This window comes from Mobula hypostoma, chromosome 25, assembly GCF_963921235.1.
Source record: "Mobula hypostoma chromosome 25, sMobHyp1.1, whole genome shotgun sequence".
Classification (NCBI taxonomy): Eukaryota; Metazoa; Chordata; class Chondrichthyes; order Myliobatiformes; family Myliobatidae; genus Mobula; species Mobula hypostoma.
In genome coordinates this window covers 27,619,956-27,634,173 of record NC_086121.1, presented here as the reverse complement: position 1 = coordinate 27,634,173, position 14,218 = coordinate 27,619,956, and the positions used below count along the sequence as shown (strand labels likewise).

The 14,218-nt window shown below is 43.1% G+C and overlaps 1 protein-coding gene and 1 long non-coding RNA gene across 3 annotated transcripts in view; one reads left to right on the top strand and one right to left on the bottom strand.

Annotated features, from left to right (window-relative positions):
• The window catches only part of LOC134337763 (uncharacterized), a 77,321-nt gene that overhangs the window by 36,219 nt on the left and 26,884 nt on the right, over positions 1-14,218 (top strand). The window contains exons 2-3 of one of the 2 annotated variants that reach the window (XR_010016060.1): positions 3,609-3,740; positions 12,783-12,963. This is a non-coding gene — a long non-coding RNA (uncharacterized LOC134337763). Of the gene's footprint in view, positions 1-3,608; positions 3,741-12,782; positions 13,096-14,218 lie in introns of those variants that run through there. The other variant, XR_010016059.1, reaches the window with a different exon arrangement.
• LOC134337762 (leucine-rich repeat-containing protein 38-like) lies at positions 3,490-14,071 on the bottom strand. Its single transcript, XM_063032995.1, has 2 exons — positions 13,110-14,071; positions 3,490-3,853 (listed from the first exon to the last, which is right to left on the bottom strand). The coding sequence occupies exons 1-2, from the start codon at positions 13,804-13,806 to the stop codon at positions 3,609-3,611; spliced, it is 942 nt and encodes a 313-aa protein (XP_062889065.1). The 5' UTR covers positions 13,807-14,071; the 3' UTR covers positions 3,490-3,608.

Genomic DNA, 14,218 nt, shown 5'->3' with positions numbered 1-14,218 from the left:
TGCCTTTCTTGCCTGCCATTTCCAACTCCATTATCATTTGTACAGTACTCCACATCCCAGCTATCATTTGATGGCCTGTATATAATTCCCATCAGAGTCTTTTACCCTTGCAGTTTCTCAACTCTGTTCACAAGGATTCTACAACTTCTGACCCTTTGTCACAGCTTGCTAAAGATTTGATTTCATATTTTACCAATTAAGGCACCCATCTGTCAACCTGCTCGTATTTTCAATAGGATGCATATCGTTGAATGTTTCACTCCCCCGCTGCGATCTTCCTTCTGCCATGACTCCAGGATGCCCATAACATTGTACCTGACAATTTCTAAGTGTGCCTTAAGCTTACCAATCATGCTTTATATACTGCGTACATTAAAACATAATAGCTTCAGTTCTGCATTCACCATCGCCTTCTTAAAGTTAGATTATGAGAACACTCAGTCCTCGTTTATTGTCATTTAGAAATGCATGCATGCATTAAGAAATGATACAATGTTCCTCCAGAGTGATATCACAGAAAAACAGGACAAACCAAAGACTAACCCTGACAGAACCACATAATTATAACATATAGTTACAGCAGTGCAAAGCAATACCATAATTTGATGAAGAGCAGACCATGAGCATGGTAAAAAAAGTCTCAAAGTCCTGATTGACTCCCAAGTCCCCGACAGCAGGTGGCAAAAGGGAGAAACTCCCTGCCATAAACCTCCAGGCACTGACAACTGCCGATGTATTGGAAGCACCTGACAACAGCCCACACTGAGTCCGTCCATCCGAAAACTTCGAGCCTCCGACTAGCCCCCCCAATACAGCCTCCCGAGCGCCATCCTCTGCTGAGCGCCTTCGACCTCACCCTGGCCGCCAAAACAAGCAAAGCCGAGGATTCGGGGCCTTCTCCTCTGGAGATTCTGGACCACACAGTAACAGCGGCAGTGAAGCGGGCATTTCAGAAGTTTCTCCAGATGTTCCTCCGTACTCTCATGTCTCTCCATCAAATCAGAATTGTGCACGGTACCCTACTTGACAGATTAAGATATCATTCATTGGAGTGGCCGCATGCGCTGCATCATGCGGCCATCTTCTCCTCCTTCTCCAAGTTGTCTCCATGTTGCCTGAAGTTAAATTCTTATCCCTTTCTTAACATTTCTTTTTTTTTGTTCTGGAGACTAAGTAACATCTCCTGCACTTTCTTTTTACTTTATCTACACTTTTCCAATCTATTGATCTCACCCCTTCATACTATTTAGTTTAAAGCCCCATCCGCAGCCCTAGTTATTCTATTCTCCAGGATGCTAGTCTCAGCAAGGTTCACGTGGAGCCAATTCCATTGGAACAGCTCCCTCCTTCCCCAGTAGTGGTCCAAAATGTCCCGAAAATTCAAACCCACTTCTCCCACCTTGAGCCATGCATTTAACTCTCTAATTATATTGGCCCTGTACCAATTCTGCATGTGGCAGTCCTTTATTAGGTATCAGGTAGCAGTCCTTAGCTTACTAACTTTTTGGTTCTGTGTTTTAATTGACTCAAATTCCCTCAGCAGAACCTCTTCCTTTGTCCTTCTTACATTGTGGTATTCACATGGACCACAACAGCTGGATCTTTCCTCTCCAACTCCAAATTGCTCTGCAAGTCAGAGGAAAAGTTTAGGCAGGCAACACAGACTTTGGGACTCTTGATCTTTGTGACAGAGAATGATTATATTCCCCTTACGATCCAACTTCATTTACAATTACATTTCTATTCTCTCCCCCGCCCCCTTGAACAGCTTCCTGAACCACAGTGCCACAGTTTGGTTGCTCATCTTTCCTAGATCCCGCTCTGTTGCCCACAGAGTGGGGTCTCTGCTCTGAACTTCAGCTGACTGCTCTACGAGGTTTACTCACCTCTGCGCTGAACTGAGGCTGTGGCCTGCAGCGAGTGGGCTTCTGAATCAGCTGCAGGGATTGACAACTCACTTCTCTGAACTTCAGTCTTGAATGCCATTTGCTTACTTTTATTGCTTGCGCGATTTGTATTTTTTCTCTCTGCACAATGGGTGTTCGATAGTTTGTTTTAACATGTTCGATTGGGGTTTCTTTGTTTTGTGACTGCCTGTAAGGAGACGAATCTCATGGTTGTATAAAGTATACATACTTTGATAGTAAGTGTATTTTGGACTTTGAAGAATCTCAGACTTGTTTGACAAGCTCAAGGACTGAGGCTCCTCCAGCACTCACACCCCTTGTCCCTGGCCACAGACCAAATTTGAAACAGTTAATCTAACAGGGGTGACTGCCACCTGAAACACAGTGAAACCAGGTAAACTCTCCCCCTTCTGATGTGTTACAGTGTTTGAAGCTCGGATTCCAGGTCATCAGCTTTGAGCCATAGACCTGATGACCAGGAACCACAAGGGGTCCACCAGTTCCCACCTCCTGCGTCTACAACTCTCCACCTGACCCTTCATTCAATACTTATTTAATTAGTTCCAGTTTGATGTCTTGTTTAATTAAATTACTACGTTGCCAGTAACCTCATTTCAGTCTCAGCTACAAGCCTAATAAGTAATTAGTTCATTTTAGTAGTTTAAAGAGAAGCCTTGTGAAGCCCTGTAATGACCTTTCCATGGATTATTTTACCAGAATATGGCAGTTATTGGTAATAACAGCATGCTTTGACCATCCTTATTGTCTTTGAGAAGGGGAAGGAAACCATCTCTGGGAGCATTGGAGTCTTTCAAGTGTAGGTGCTTTAAGTGAAAGTATCCTGATTAAACCCATTGAAGATGGTGTGCAACTTGGGAGGACCCTATAGATAGTTGTGTTCCCTTGTTCCTGCTGGCCTTGTCCTTGCTGGTAGAGCAGTGGCTTTGCACAGTCTGAGTTGTGTACTTGGGACAATTATCAGTGATTTCTCTCTGTTTTCTGCCTTAGGGGGGTACAGCCCCATTTTTCTCCACGTAATGTCACTACTTCCAGCAGACGTTCCTCCTTGTTTTTAAAGAGGCCAGATGACCGTGGATGGGGTGTTTCTCAGATAGCAGATGGAGGAGAGGCTGCCCATCACTCATCTGCTTGAGAGGGGGCATAAGTATCAACCGAGAGCTCAGATTCAGACTACAGATTGAGTTGGTTCTGTCACCCAGACTCAAGGACAAAAATTTATTCATAATTAAAAGATGAGCTTTCTGTAAGCTTTCCTCACTTCGGCCTCACAGCCTTGTAAGTTCCAGAAGTGGGAGTCAAAACATTTACCTGTAATTCTGTTAAAAGCAATCAGAGCAGATAGATGGAGTTAATCTACCATCAAGCCAAAACTAACCGAATGGAGGAAAGTGAGTTTGATGCTGAATGGCCTCCTGCTCCTGATAATGACGGGAAGGGCCGATCAGGCTCCTCTGTTCCTTTATAGATTTCCTCTTGACCTGTATTCGTGGTAATATAAGTCATGTCTTGCAAACATAATTAAAAAGCAAAATAATTTTAATATTTCAGTTCTCCCACAGAGGCAAATATTACATTTTAATATGCAACTTTATATTTAAGTAGAAAACATTTCTTTTGAAATGAAATACTTAAGAAAAATCATGATGATGCACGTTTTTTTTTGGTGTCTGTTTCTCGCAGTTAATAATCCTCTTCTTCGTCGTTGTCCTTGAATAATCCCAGTCTCTGGAAGCATTGCGCCATGTTGGCCAAGAAGAAGCTTGTGGTGATGGCGGTGATGGAGACGCAGACGCCGGAGAAGAAGATGATCAGGTAGTCAGTCAGAGTCAGGGAATACTCGCATTCGTTGAAACTGTTGTCAGATAACTCACTGAGGGTGACCTTCCTCCTATCCCTGGGCAAGGAGCACTGGATCGCGCCGAATCCTTGAAGGAATTAGCACAAACAATCTTATATTATACATAAGACCAGGTGGCCTATCAAACTTTTGTCCCTTCTAACATGCCCAGCATTATGTAGGTGGACCCTGCACTTACCACCGATTGTTGTTTCAGCTAAAACAGTCACGATATAATAAATGACAGAAGAGGTTTGAGGTCTAAAGTGAGTCTTTCCGATCCTTTTCCCATGTTTACTACTTAGCGAGAAAGAGAATTGTTTTTGCAGTGGGCTTTGCAAGTAGACACCCATCTCCTGTCAATGCCAATACCATATCATCATTAAGCAAGAATTACACTCTTGATTTCTTATAACTACGAGCCACGACTGAGCTGTGTCACATAGATACTGTACCAGGAAAACCTCCCTCTCTTGGCATCTGTACATTAGGGGTTAAAGATAACTTATTCACTGTATGTGAGCCTGCAAAAAGTGTTGATTGATCCTTGCCTAAATCTATTTCCGTTCTATTCTAATGTGAGCACGCAAGGGCAGGTCTGAGGACGATCGCATTCATGGAAAATAAGCCAGTACATTGTTCACATCATTAAATGGCTCGAACATGGAAATAGAAGTCTTTTTCAGATGATTAAATCTGTCACCTCATCTTGTACTATGGAAGTGATCTGAAAGTGATTGTTTCTATGGTTGCAATGATTCGCTAATCAAGTGGGCATGCTTGATGTAGATACAGGTTAGGAATTCTTGAAGACTTCCGGCACCTTCACAATACTTGTAACCAAACATGACAAAGAAGAATATTGGAGTACCACTGTGTATCAAGAATGAAAATGTTACTTCTCTATCTCAAGCACAAGAGATCCTGCAGATGTTCTATCTCAAAGTCTGAATATTCATATTTTCAGACAAAGTCTGTTATATTTTCACTGACATATTCCATTGACTAGTTGAGTTTGCACACTGCAGCTGCCCAGAGATTTTGTAGAAAACTACTGCGTGAATTGAAATGTGGTCTCCTCCAATAATTTCCACATGTACACAGAAGATGCCCAGCACCACCTCTTCTGACCCCTCCGCCATCTCGATTTGTCACGCTACTTGTCCAACAAAAACTATTGTAGCTACAACAGCTTTCTTCAATAAAATACCTAGAAGATCAAATTGTTTTCTATCTCTAGCAATGTCCCCTGGTAATCTATCCTTCTCCCTTGTGTCTATCTGAAACTGAAGAAATCTATTCACAACGTATTTGACCCTGAACGTCTGAATTAAAAGCAGCGATATGTCACCTTATCGCTTGTACCTGTTCCACATTTCAATGTGACGTTGGCTGCCCTACTGTAGCCTGAGCTACCTGCACTAACCTTCCATCCCTTGCTTATCACAAATCTATCTAACTCTGTCTTTAAAATATTCATAAACTCTGCTTCCAGCCCTTTTGAGGGAGAGACACGAAAAGTCTCACAAACCTAGAAAACTATGGCTCAACTCTATTTGAAATAGGCAATGCTCTGTTTTTAAACAGTGCCATCAATCCTAGATTCTTAAACAAGGGAAAATAACCTCTTCAAATCCACTTTGTCAAGAACACTCAGGGTTTTATATATTTCAATTTAACGCCTTCTCACTTTTCTAAAGTTTAACAGATTATAATTAAGGATGCCCATTCAATTGTTCCATTTAATATCAGAGAATGAACACAATATACAACCTGAAATTCTTACTCTTCACAGACATCCACAAAACAGAAGAAAACTCCCAAAAAATGAATGACAGGAAATGTTTGTACCCCAAAGACCCCGCTCCCATGCACAAACAACAGCAAAGCATCGACCCTCCCCCTCCCCTCACCTTCCTCAGCAAAAGCATCAGACCTCCACCGGGTATCCTGGTTTCACTTTAGAGGTGACTTTAAACCTCATATTTGTTTCATCATTGTCCACTTTCTTCTCCATGATGTTGCCTTTCTCTGTCCTTATCTGCTGCCGAAACCCCTTCATCATTGTTTTTTCTGGTAATATCAATGGCAAAGCTCTCCTGGCTAGCTTCCATAAACACAATGTCATATAGAACTTGGCTTTTCATGTGCACTGACTTGTTTTGCGTCCTGCCAACTTCACTCCTGTTTATTAACTTACACTGGCTCCTGGTTAGCAGTGACTTTACATTCTTGTTTTCAAATCCCTTCTTGTAGTCCCTACTTGTTGAAATTTCATCTATGTTCCTGTGAACTTGATTTTAAATTGTTCCAAAATTGCTAGCCACAGGCACTGTTATAAGACTATAAAATAGTTCTCTGGTACAATACATTGAATTCTTGACCTCATAATCTACCTCGTTGTAGATAGATAGATAGACAGATTCTTTATTGATGCCAAAGGAAATTACCGCATCACAGTGGCATTACAAGTGCACAGATATACAAATATTGGAAGAGAGGAAAGGAAGAGTAAAAAAAATAAGTTATCTGAAACTGTCTAACCAGAGGGGGTCATAACTTCCCCATCTGTAGGTTGACTCATTATAGAGCCTAATGGCTGAGGGTAAGAATGACCTCATATAGCACTGTTTGGAGCAGCACAGTTATCTTAGTCTATTACTAAAAGTGCTCCTCTGTTCAGCCAAGGTGGCATGCAGAGGGTGAGAAACATTGTCCAGAATTGCCAGAATTTTCCAGAGGGTCCTTTGTTCTACCACAGCCTCAGTGTGTCTAGTTTTACTCCTATAACAGAACCAGCCTTTCTAATCAGTTTATTGAGCCTGTTGGCATCACCCATGTTGATGCCATCGCCCCAGCACACCACCACATAGAAGTTTGTACTGGCGACAACAGACTAATAGAACATGTGAAGGAGAGGCCTGAATGCACTCAGTCTCCTCAGGAAGTAGAGGTGACTCTGGCCCTTCTTGTACAGTTATGATCTTGCACCTCATTGTTTACCCTGCATTGCACTTTCTCTGTAGCTTTTACACTTCATTCTGCATTCAAATTAAAAATTGTTATCAAAGTATATATATCTTATCATACCTTGAGATTCATTTTCTTTTAGGTATTTACATAAAAAAAAAGAAATACAACAGAGTTTACAAAAACAATACATAAAAGCTGGCAAACAACCAATGTGCAAAAGAAGGCAATTCATGCAAATATAAAGACAGCACTGAGAACTTGTCATAGAGTCCTTCAAAGTGAGCCCATAGGCTGTAGAATCAGTCCAAAGTTGTGGTGAGTGATGCTATCCAAGTCCATTCAGGAGCCCAATTGGTGTAGAGTAATAACTTTTCCAAAACGTGGTAGTGTGGGACCTAAGGCTTTTATACCTCCTGCCTGATGGTAGTAGTGAGAAGAGAGCATGGCCTGGTTGATAGGGATCCTTGGTGATGGATGTCGCCTTCTTGTGGAAGCATGTCGTGTAAATTTACTCAACGGTGGGGAGTGCTTCGCCTGTGATGGATTAGTCTGTATCCTCCACTTTCTGTAGATTTTTCCGTTCCTGGGCATTGATCTTTACATACAAGGCTGTGATGCAACCGATTAGGATCCTCTGCACTGTGCATCCACTCTCCACTTCTAAGGAAGCTGAGGTGCTGTCATGCCTTTGTGATGGTACTTATGTGCTGGTCCCAGCACCGATCCCCCCATATGATAACGCCAAGGAATTTAAAAGTACTGGCCCTCTATACTCTGATCCCCTAATGGGGATTGGCGCATAGTCCTCCGATTTCTTCCTCCTGTGGTCAGTAATCAGCTCCTTGTTTTCTCTGATGGTGAGTGAGAGGTTATTGCGGCACCATTCAGCCAGATTCTCAGTCTCCTTCCTATATGCCAGTTCGTCACCGCATTTGATCCGGCCAACAACAGTTGTGTTGTTAGCAAACCTAAATACGGCACTGGAGCTCTACTTAGCCGCACAATCATAGGTATAAACTGAGTAACGCAGGGGGCTAAGCACACAACCCTGTGGTGCCCCTACACTGATGGTGATTGTGGAGGAGATGTTCCTGCCAATCGATACTGACTGGGCTTTGTTATTGTTCTACCCTCTTCTACCTCAGTGCACTGTGAAATGATGTTATCTGTGTCAACAGTTTGCAAGACAACCCTTTCACTGTATTTTGGTACAGTGATAATAATATTCCTATTCCAGCTACATTTATGATCTGGAATTTCATTGCAATCTTTCTTCTTCTCCCTTGTCCTTTTAGAAACTCTGATCAGCTTCCTTTTTGTCCAGGTTTTCATTCACATTTCTGATCATCTCATTCTGTGTGGGCAGGTTTTGTCTGGTAACTCTCCTATTAGGTTAAACGTCTGTTGGGTGATGGTTAGTATGATCTCAGTGGGCTGAATGGCCTGTTTCTCTGCGGCATGCCTCTTTGACTCTCTGTGCTCTGTGATACTAGTTGTCAACAGCAGCCATTGAAGATGTTGTAGGAAGCCGGCAGATTCTGTAGCGTCTATGGAATTGAATAAACAGTTGATGTTTCAGACCAAGACCCTTCTGCAGGGCTGGAAAGGAAAGGGGAAGATGCCGGAATAAATAGACGGTGGGGGAAAGGGAAGGAGGATAGCTAGAAGGTGATAGGTGAAGCCAGATAGGTTGGAAAGATAGAGGGCTGGAGAGGAGAGAATCTGATAGGAGAGGAGAGCGGACCAGGGGAGAAAAGGAAGGAGCAGTGGATCCAGGGGAAGGTGATAGGCAGGTGAATAGAGGGACAAGGTTAGAGTTGGGAATTGAAGAAGAGGGGAGGGGACGGGATGTTTTGTTGCTGGAAGGGGAAATCGATACTCATGCCATCAGGTTGGAAGCTACCCAGACGTAATATAAGGTCTTTCTCCTCCATCCTGAGGGGGGCCTCATCGTGGCACAAAGGGAGGCCATGGACCGGCATGTTGGAACTGGAACGGCAATGAGAATTAAAATGTTTGGCCGCCAGGAAGTTCCACTTTTGGCGAATGGAGCAGAGCTGCTCGATGAAGCGGAGGCCCCCCGATTTACAATGATCTCACCAACGTAGAGGAGGCCACATCGGGAGCTCCGGACGCTACAGTGGACCCCAGCAGATTGGCCAGTGAAGTGTTGCCTCATGTGGAAGGATTGTTTAGGGCCCTGAATGGAGGTGAGGGAGGAGGTGAGTGTGCAGGTGTAGCACAAATACCCAGCCTTAACATCCTCATCTTGGTCAACGTTAAAAAAAAACAATAATGTCATTTGTCCTTTTATAGAAAACCTTGTCTGGTTGTTTTGACTGTAAACTGCCCTTGAGTTTGCTTCCATCAAATTAATTGACCTTATTTTCGCTAATCCATTAACTGTTTGGCAAATATGACAGTTTATTATCATATTGTTCCCTACCGTCTGTGGTCTAGACAAGATAAATGTTTTTTTTGCCATTATCACACTTTGCTTTTTTTTAGAATTTACAATTTGCCGTCCACTGAAATTCTACTTTATAATAGGAACATTTGGCAGAAGGAGCAAGAGATAACAGTTCAGGTGCTAGACCTTTTGGTTGAACAGGAAAGAGAAAAAAAACATGTTAGCTTTCAGTTGGAGAAAAAAGTAGGGGCGATATTGGTAGATCAAAGGGCCTATGTCTGAAAGGTGAGTACAAACAACTCAGTGTAGTTAAAAATAGATTTTGTGAACTTATTTGTGTTTTGTGTGGCTAAGGCAAGACAGTGGAACAGAAAACACTGGAGCAAATCAACAGGCTTTTTGCAATTATCAGTTTCAAGTTGTTCTGGTATATAATTTTTTTTCACTTTCACTCAAGACAATAGTGGTCTGATGCATCTTTGCTTCTGGTCACTTTCGAAAATTTCCTACTGGAAAACATGGAGGTCAGGCTTGTGTTATGACACCCTTGGTTGAATATCTCAAGCAACAACTAGCTGAAGCAGGAGGATGTCAAGTTTGATCTGAATTGCAGCCTGCTCTGTGTTTTATCTTTCTTTCCCCACTGAGAGCTCAGTAGCCCGTTGGCTCAGTGTCTGCCACGTTGCCAAGTTACCATCCATCAATGCCACTGACAGAATTTCCATCATCCTAGTCCCCTTACTCTTCATCAGTAACCACAACCAAAAATGGCATTGACTACCCTGCCCTCACAGTAGGCCACACAGGGATTTGTCCATTTGCCAGCTTCCCACTCCAGCTACTCCAGCTTTATCCCAATTGGGAACACCAAACATCACAAAGATTTCTCAAGTAAAACAGTCTTCCAAACATCTTATTTAGGACAAGTGGTTGACAGGGTGAAGGGTTAGAGTGAGGCTGTGCGGAGAATGGGTGGTGGCACCAATTACAAGCATATCATAGAAACATAGAAACATAGAAAATAAGTGCAGGAGTAGGCCATTCGGCCCTTCGAGCCTGCACCGCCATTTATTATGATCATGGCTGATCATCCAACTCAGAACCCAGCCTTCCCTCCATACCCCCTGACCCCTGTAGCCACAAGGGCCATATCTAACTTCCTCTTAAACACAGCCAATGAACCGGCCTCAACAGTTTGCTGTGGCAGAGAATTCCACAGATTCACCACTCTCTGTGTGAAGAAGTTTTTCCTAATCTCGGTCCTAAAAGGCTTCCCCTCTATCCTCAAACTGTGACCCCTCGTATCATTTAGCAATCAGGAAACATACTGGATCCCATATTCTCTTATCCAGTTTCACATCCATATAAAACAAATCCACTTCCTCTTTAGTTTTCTCCACAATCTCTCACTTGACTGCTGACTTATTGATAGACCATGTCTCACCCTTTACGGGCCAAGGCAGGCTGAGCAACTAGTAGTTGCTGTCCATCAGAGCTTTTCAAGCTGGGGTCCGCGGACCCCTTGGATAATGGTAAGGCTCCATGGCATGACACGGTTGGGAACCCCCTGTTTTACAGTTTAACAGTGAATTTCTATCAAGCATCAAACTCCCACATTTCAAATTCCTGGCTGTTAGGTTAATTGAGAGCTTTAAATTAGATTACCCCTTGTGGGTGGGTGGTAGAGAATTGGGGTGGCAATAATAGGCATGTGAGGGGGGAATAGTCTGTAAAAAATAAATGAGGAAATGGGACTGCTGGGGATGTTTTGAGAGCTGGCACTGACTTGATGGACCAAGTCAATCAAACCTCTTACTATGCGATAAAACAATCACTCACACACACAGACACAGACACACACACACACACACACACACACACGCACACACACACACACGTACTCACACACACTGACACAGACATGGACACACAGACACAAACATACTCACACAGAGACACACACAAACATACGTACTCACACACACTGACACAGACATAGACACACAGACACAAATATACTCACACAGACACGCACGTGCACACACATACACACTCATGCACATTGACACAGACACAAACATGCTCACACAGACACAGATACACACACACACATACTCAGACATAGACACACAGACACAAACATACACACACACACACACACACACACACACACAGACATAGACAAACATACTCACACAGACAGACATACACTCACACACAGACACCAATAATGATGAAGAGCAAGAGGATGTTTTATTTCTTCCTTTGCTCAGGCGACTGAATGCAATTCTATTGCTGCTGAGGGACAATTAATGTCCAAGCTGTACTCTGGAGATATCAAAGTTCAAGTTCAAAGTTTAAAATAAAAGTACTATTAAAGTACTTATATGTCACCATACACAATCCTGAGTTTCATTTTCTTGTATTGTGTAGGAAGTTGCTGGGATGGACTCCCCAAGTGTACATCTAGCAGTAAACAAGTCTTTCAGACTGTGACAATATTCTCTAGAAGCCAAAACAGCTACAGGGCCCAGAAGTATTACCAAACTGTTACTTAATTTCTGATTTGAGTTTGAAGGCTTCAAAGGCTACACCAGAAGGTTAATATCAAGTCAATTTCTTTATTTTCTAATACTGGTCTTCTAGGACGCACTCTGCAGTTTGTGTAGATCCACGTTGGTGGGGGATTGTTAAACATGCAGATACAATACACATATGCACGGGTGCCTGAGAATTATATCATACGGGAGCAGCTAGCACTGAACCTGTCCCTGTACAGGCAGCCTCCTGAAACCAGTGATCCCATTTACTTGGATGCTGATAGATAATCTGACACCACTCGTTCTTTATTTGTGAGCGTCAGTAGTGAGAGCAAGCAGGCTGTTTAACTAAGGAAAGCATCACAGTTCATCCTTAGGTGGTCTTCAGTCTGCGTGTTCTCTCTCTTTCTCTCTCTCTCTCTCTTTCTCTTTCTCTCTTCATTTCTCTCTCTCCCCTCTCTCTCTCCCTTTCTCTCTTTCTCTCATTCTCTCTATCTCTCCCCCCCCTTTTTTCTCTCTCTTTCTTTCACTCTTTCTAACCCTCTCCCTCTCTTTCTCTCTCACCCCCACACACTACCTCCTCTAGCAGGGCAGATGAAAACTAATCAAGAACAAGTACTCTACCAAAGCACTACCCTTAACCTTCCCAGTGCTATTCTAGTGCCGAGATGCAGAGGCCAATCCCCATAAGACCTACTGCCTGATAAGATTGTTCCATCCACTGCAGAAATAGATCTAACCTGAAAGTCCTGGCTGATCTATTTAACCCTGAGCTAGTCAGTCTATCTGGGACTTCTTGGAGAAAACATCATTAGCTTGGACTTAAACAATTCTGACGGACACCCCCTTCCAGCCTACCACAACACACACACACACACACACACACACACAATCACTCATACATAAAGAGAATTGATCTTATTATTTTTTCATTGAAAATGACAATCTATTAGTAATTAAAACCTCTTGGTCAGGGCATGCTAGTATGCAAATACTAACCTGCCAATTAACTTCTTTTGTTTGCCAATTTACATAACTATTCATCTGATGAATGTGTATACTAATGTAATTTATCTTTCTTCCCTCTTCCGCAGGCTCCCAGCTGGAGTGTGACTCTACCAGAGTCGGAACAGATAGACAAGTCCAGAGGTGTTTTGTGAGCCATCGCATAACAGTCAGGAGCAGGAACTCTAATGATAAGTGAGAGACTTAGCATAGCATTCCACCTAATTCCTGGCAGAAGTGACCGATCTTCAACACTGACAGCTATATACGGTATTTTCCCTTATTTCCCTTTACTCAAATATGATTGAAAAACATTAATTTTCATCATATTTAATATTTGTTCGGTCCCTGCCATTGAAAATGATGCTCACTTACTCTAAACAGTAGAGGAAGCAGTGACAGTGATGAGCACTAACCTGTGGGCAGAACATCAGCATTGTCTTTCAACCAGAGGAAAAGATGAGCGAAAGTACAGTTACAGAGCCAGGGGTTTCCCTCTAGCCTCAGTGTCCGAAGGGATGGTAAAGAACTGAGGACCGTGACGCTCAAGACCTCCAGCGCATTGTCGTTCAGCTCCAACACCTGGAGGACGTTCAAACTCTGGAAGGCTTCCTTGTCCACCTTCTCCAGGTTTGGATTGTTCCCCAGTCGTAGCATGATCAGCCTGTGTGCCGAGCTAAAGGCACCAGAACTCAGCTGGGAGAAGTTGTTGTATCTCAGGTCCAAGTAGATCAGTTTTGTGGTACTGAAGGTTCCTTTACTGATGGTGGATAGTGAGTTGTTGCTGAGGTCTAGGTAGACCAGGTCGCCATAGTACATGAAGAAGTCAGCTGGTATCTCCTGGATTTGGTTGTTGCTCATCAGGAGCTTCCTAACAACTAGAGGGAAGATGCCGGTCGGCAGATCAGAGAGTCCCAAGTCCCTACAGTCTATGGTATGTGCATCTTTACAGATACAGCCTTTGGGGCAACTTGACCCCGAGGGCAGCAGGAGGAGGACCAGAGGCAAGACCCAGAGTAGAGAGCATGAGCGCATGGCCGAGGAGACTGGAACTGTGGCTGCTGTGTTGGCAGAGACATGCTGAGGGAACGCAGAGAATGAACAACTGTGCATAGTGCAAGTGAGATCGGATAGCAGTGCTTAGCTCAAATAGCACCAACGCAGGGAGCTGAGGGGGGAGGAGGAAACTGGGAGTTTCCGTCAGGAGAAATAAAACAGCACATCCAGTGGATCTTTCCATTCCCCAGGGAAAAGACTGCATTAGCAGATTCTGGTGACCGGCTTGATAATATAAATGTTATAACGTGCAACCAATACTAATTAATGTTCACAATAATTACCAGAAGGTTTTGCTTGATATTATGCCTATCATAATGGGTATTCATTAACACAATTAAAGGTTATAAAGACTTGCATTTGTTTAACCCCTTCACAACCTCAAGAAGCTTTTCAGTCTATAAAGTACATTTTAAGTGCAGTCATCGCAATAGTGTAAACAATGTCACAGCCTCTTTATGCATAGAAA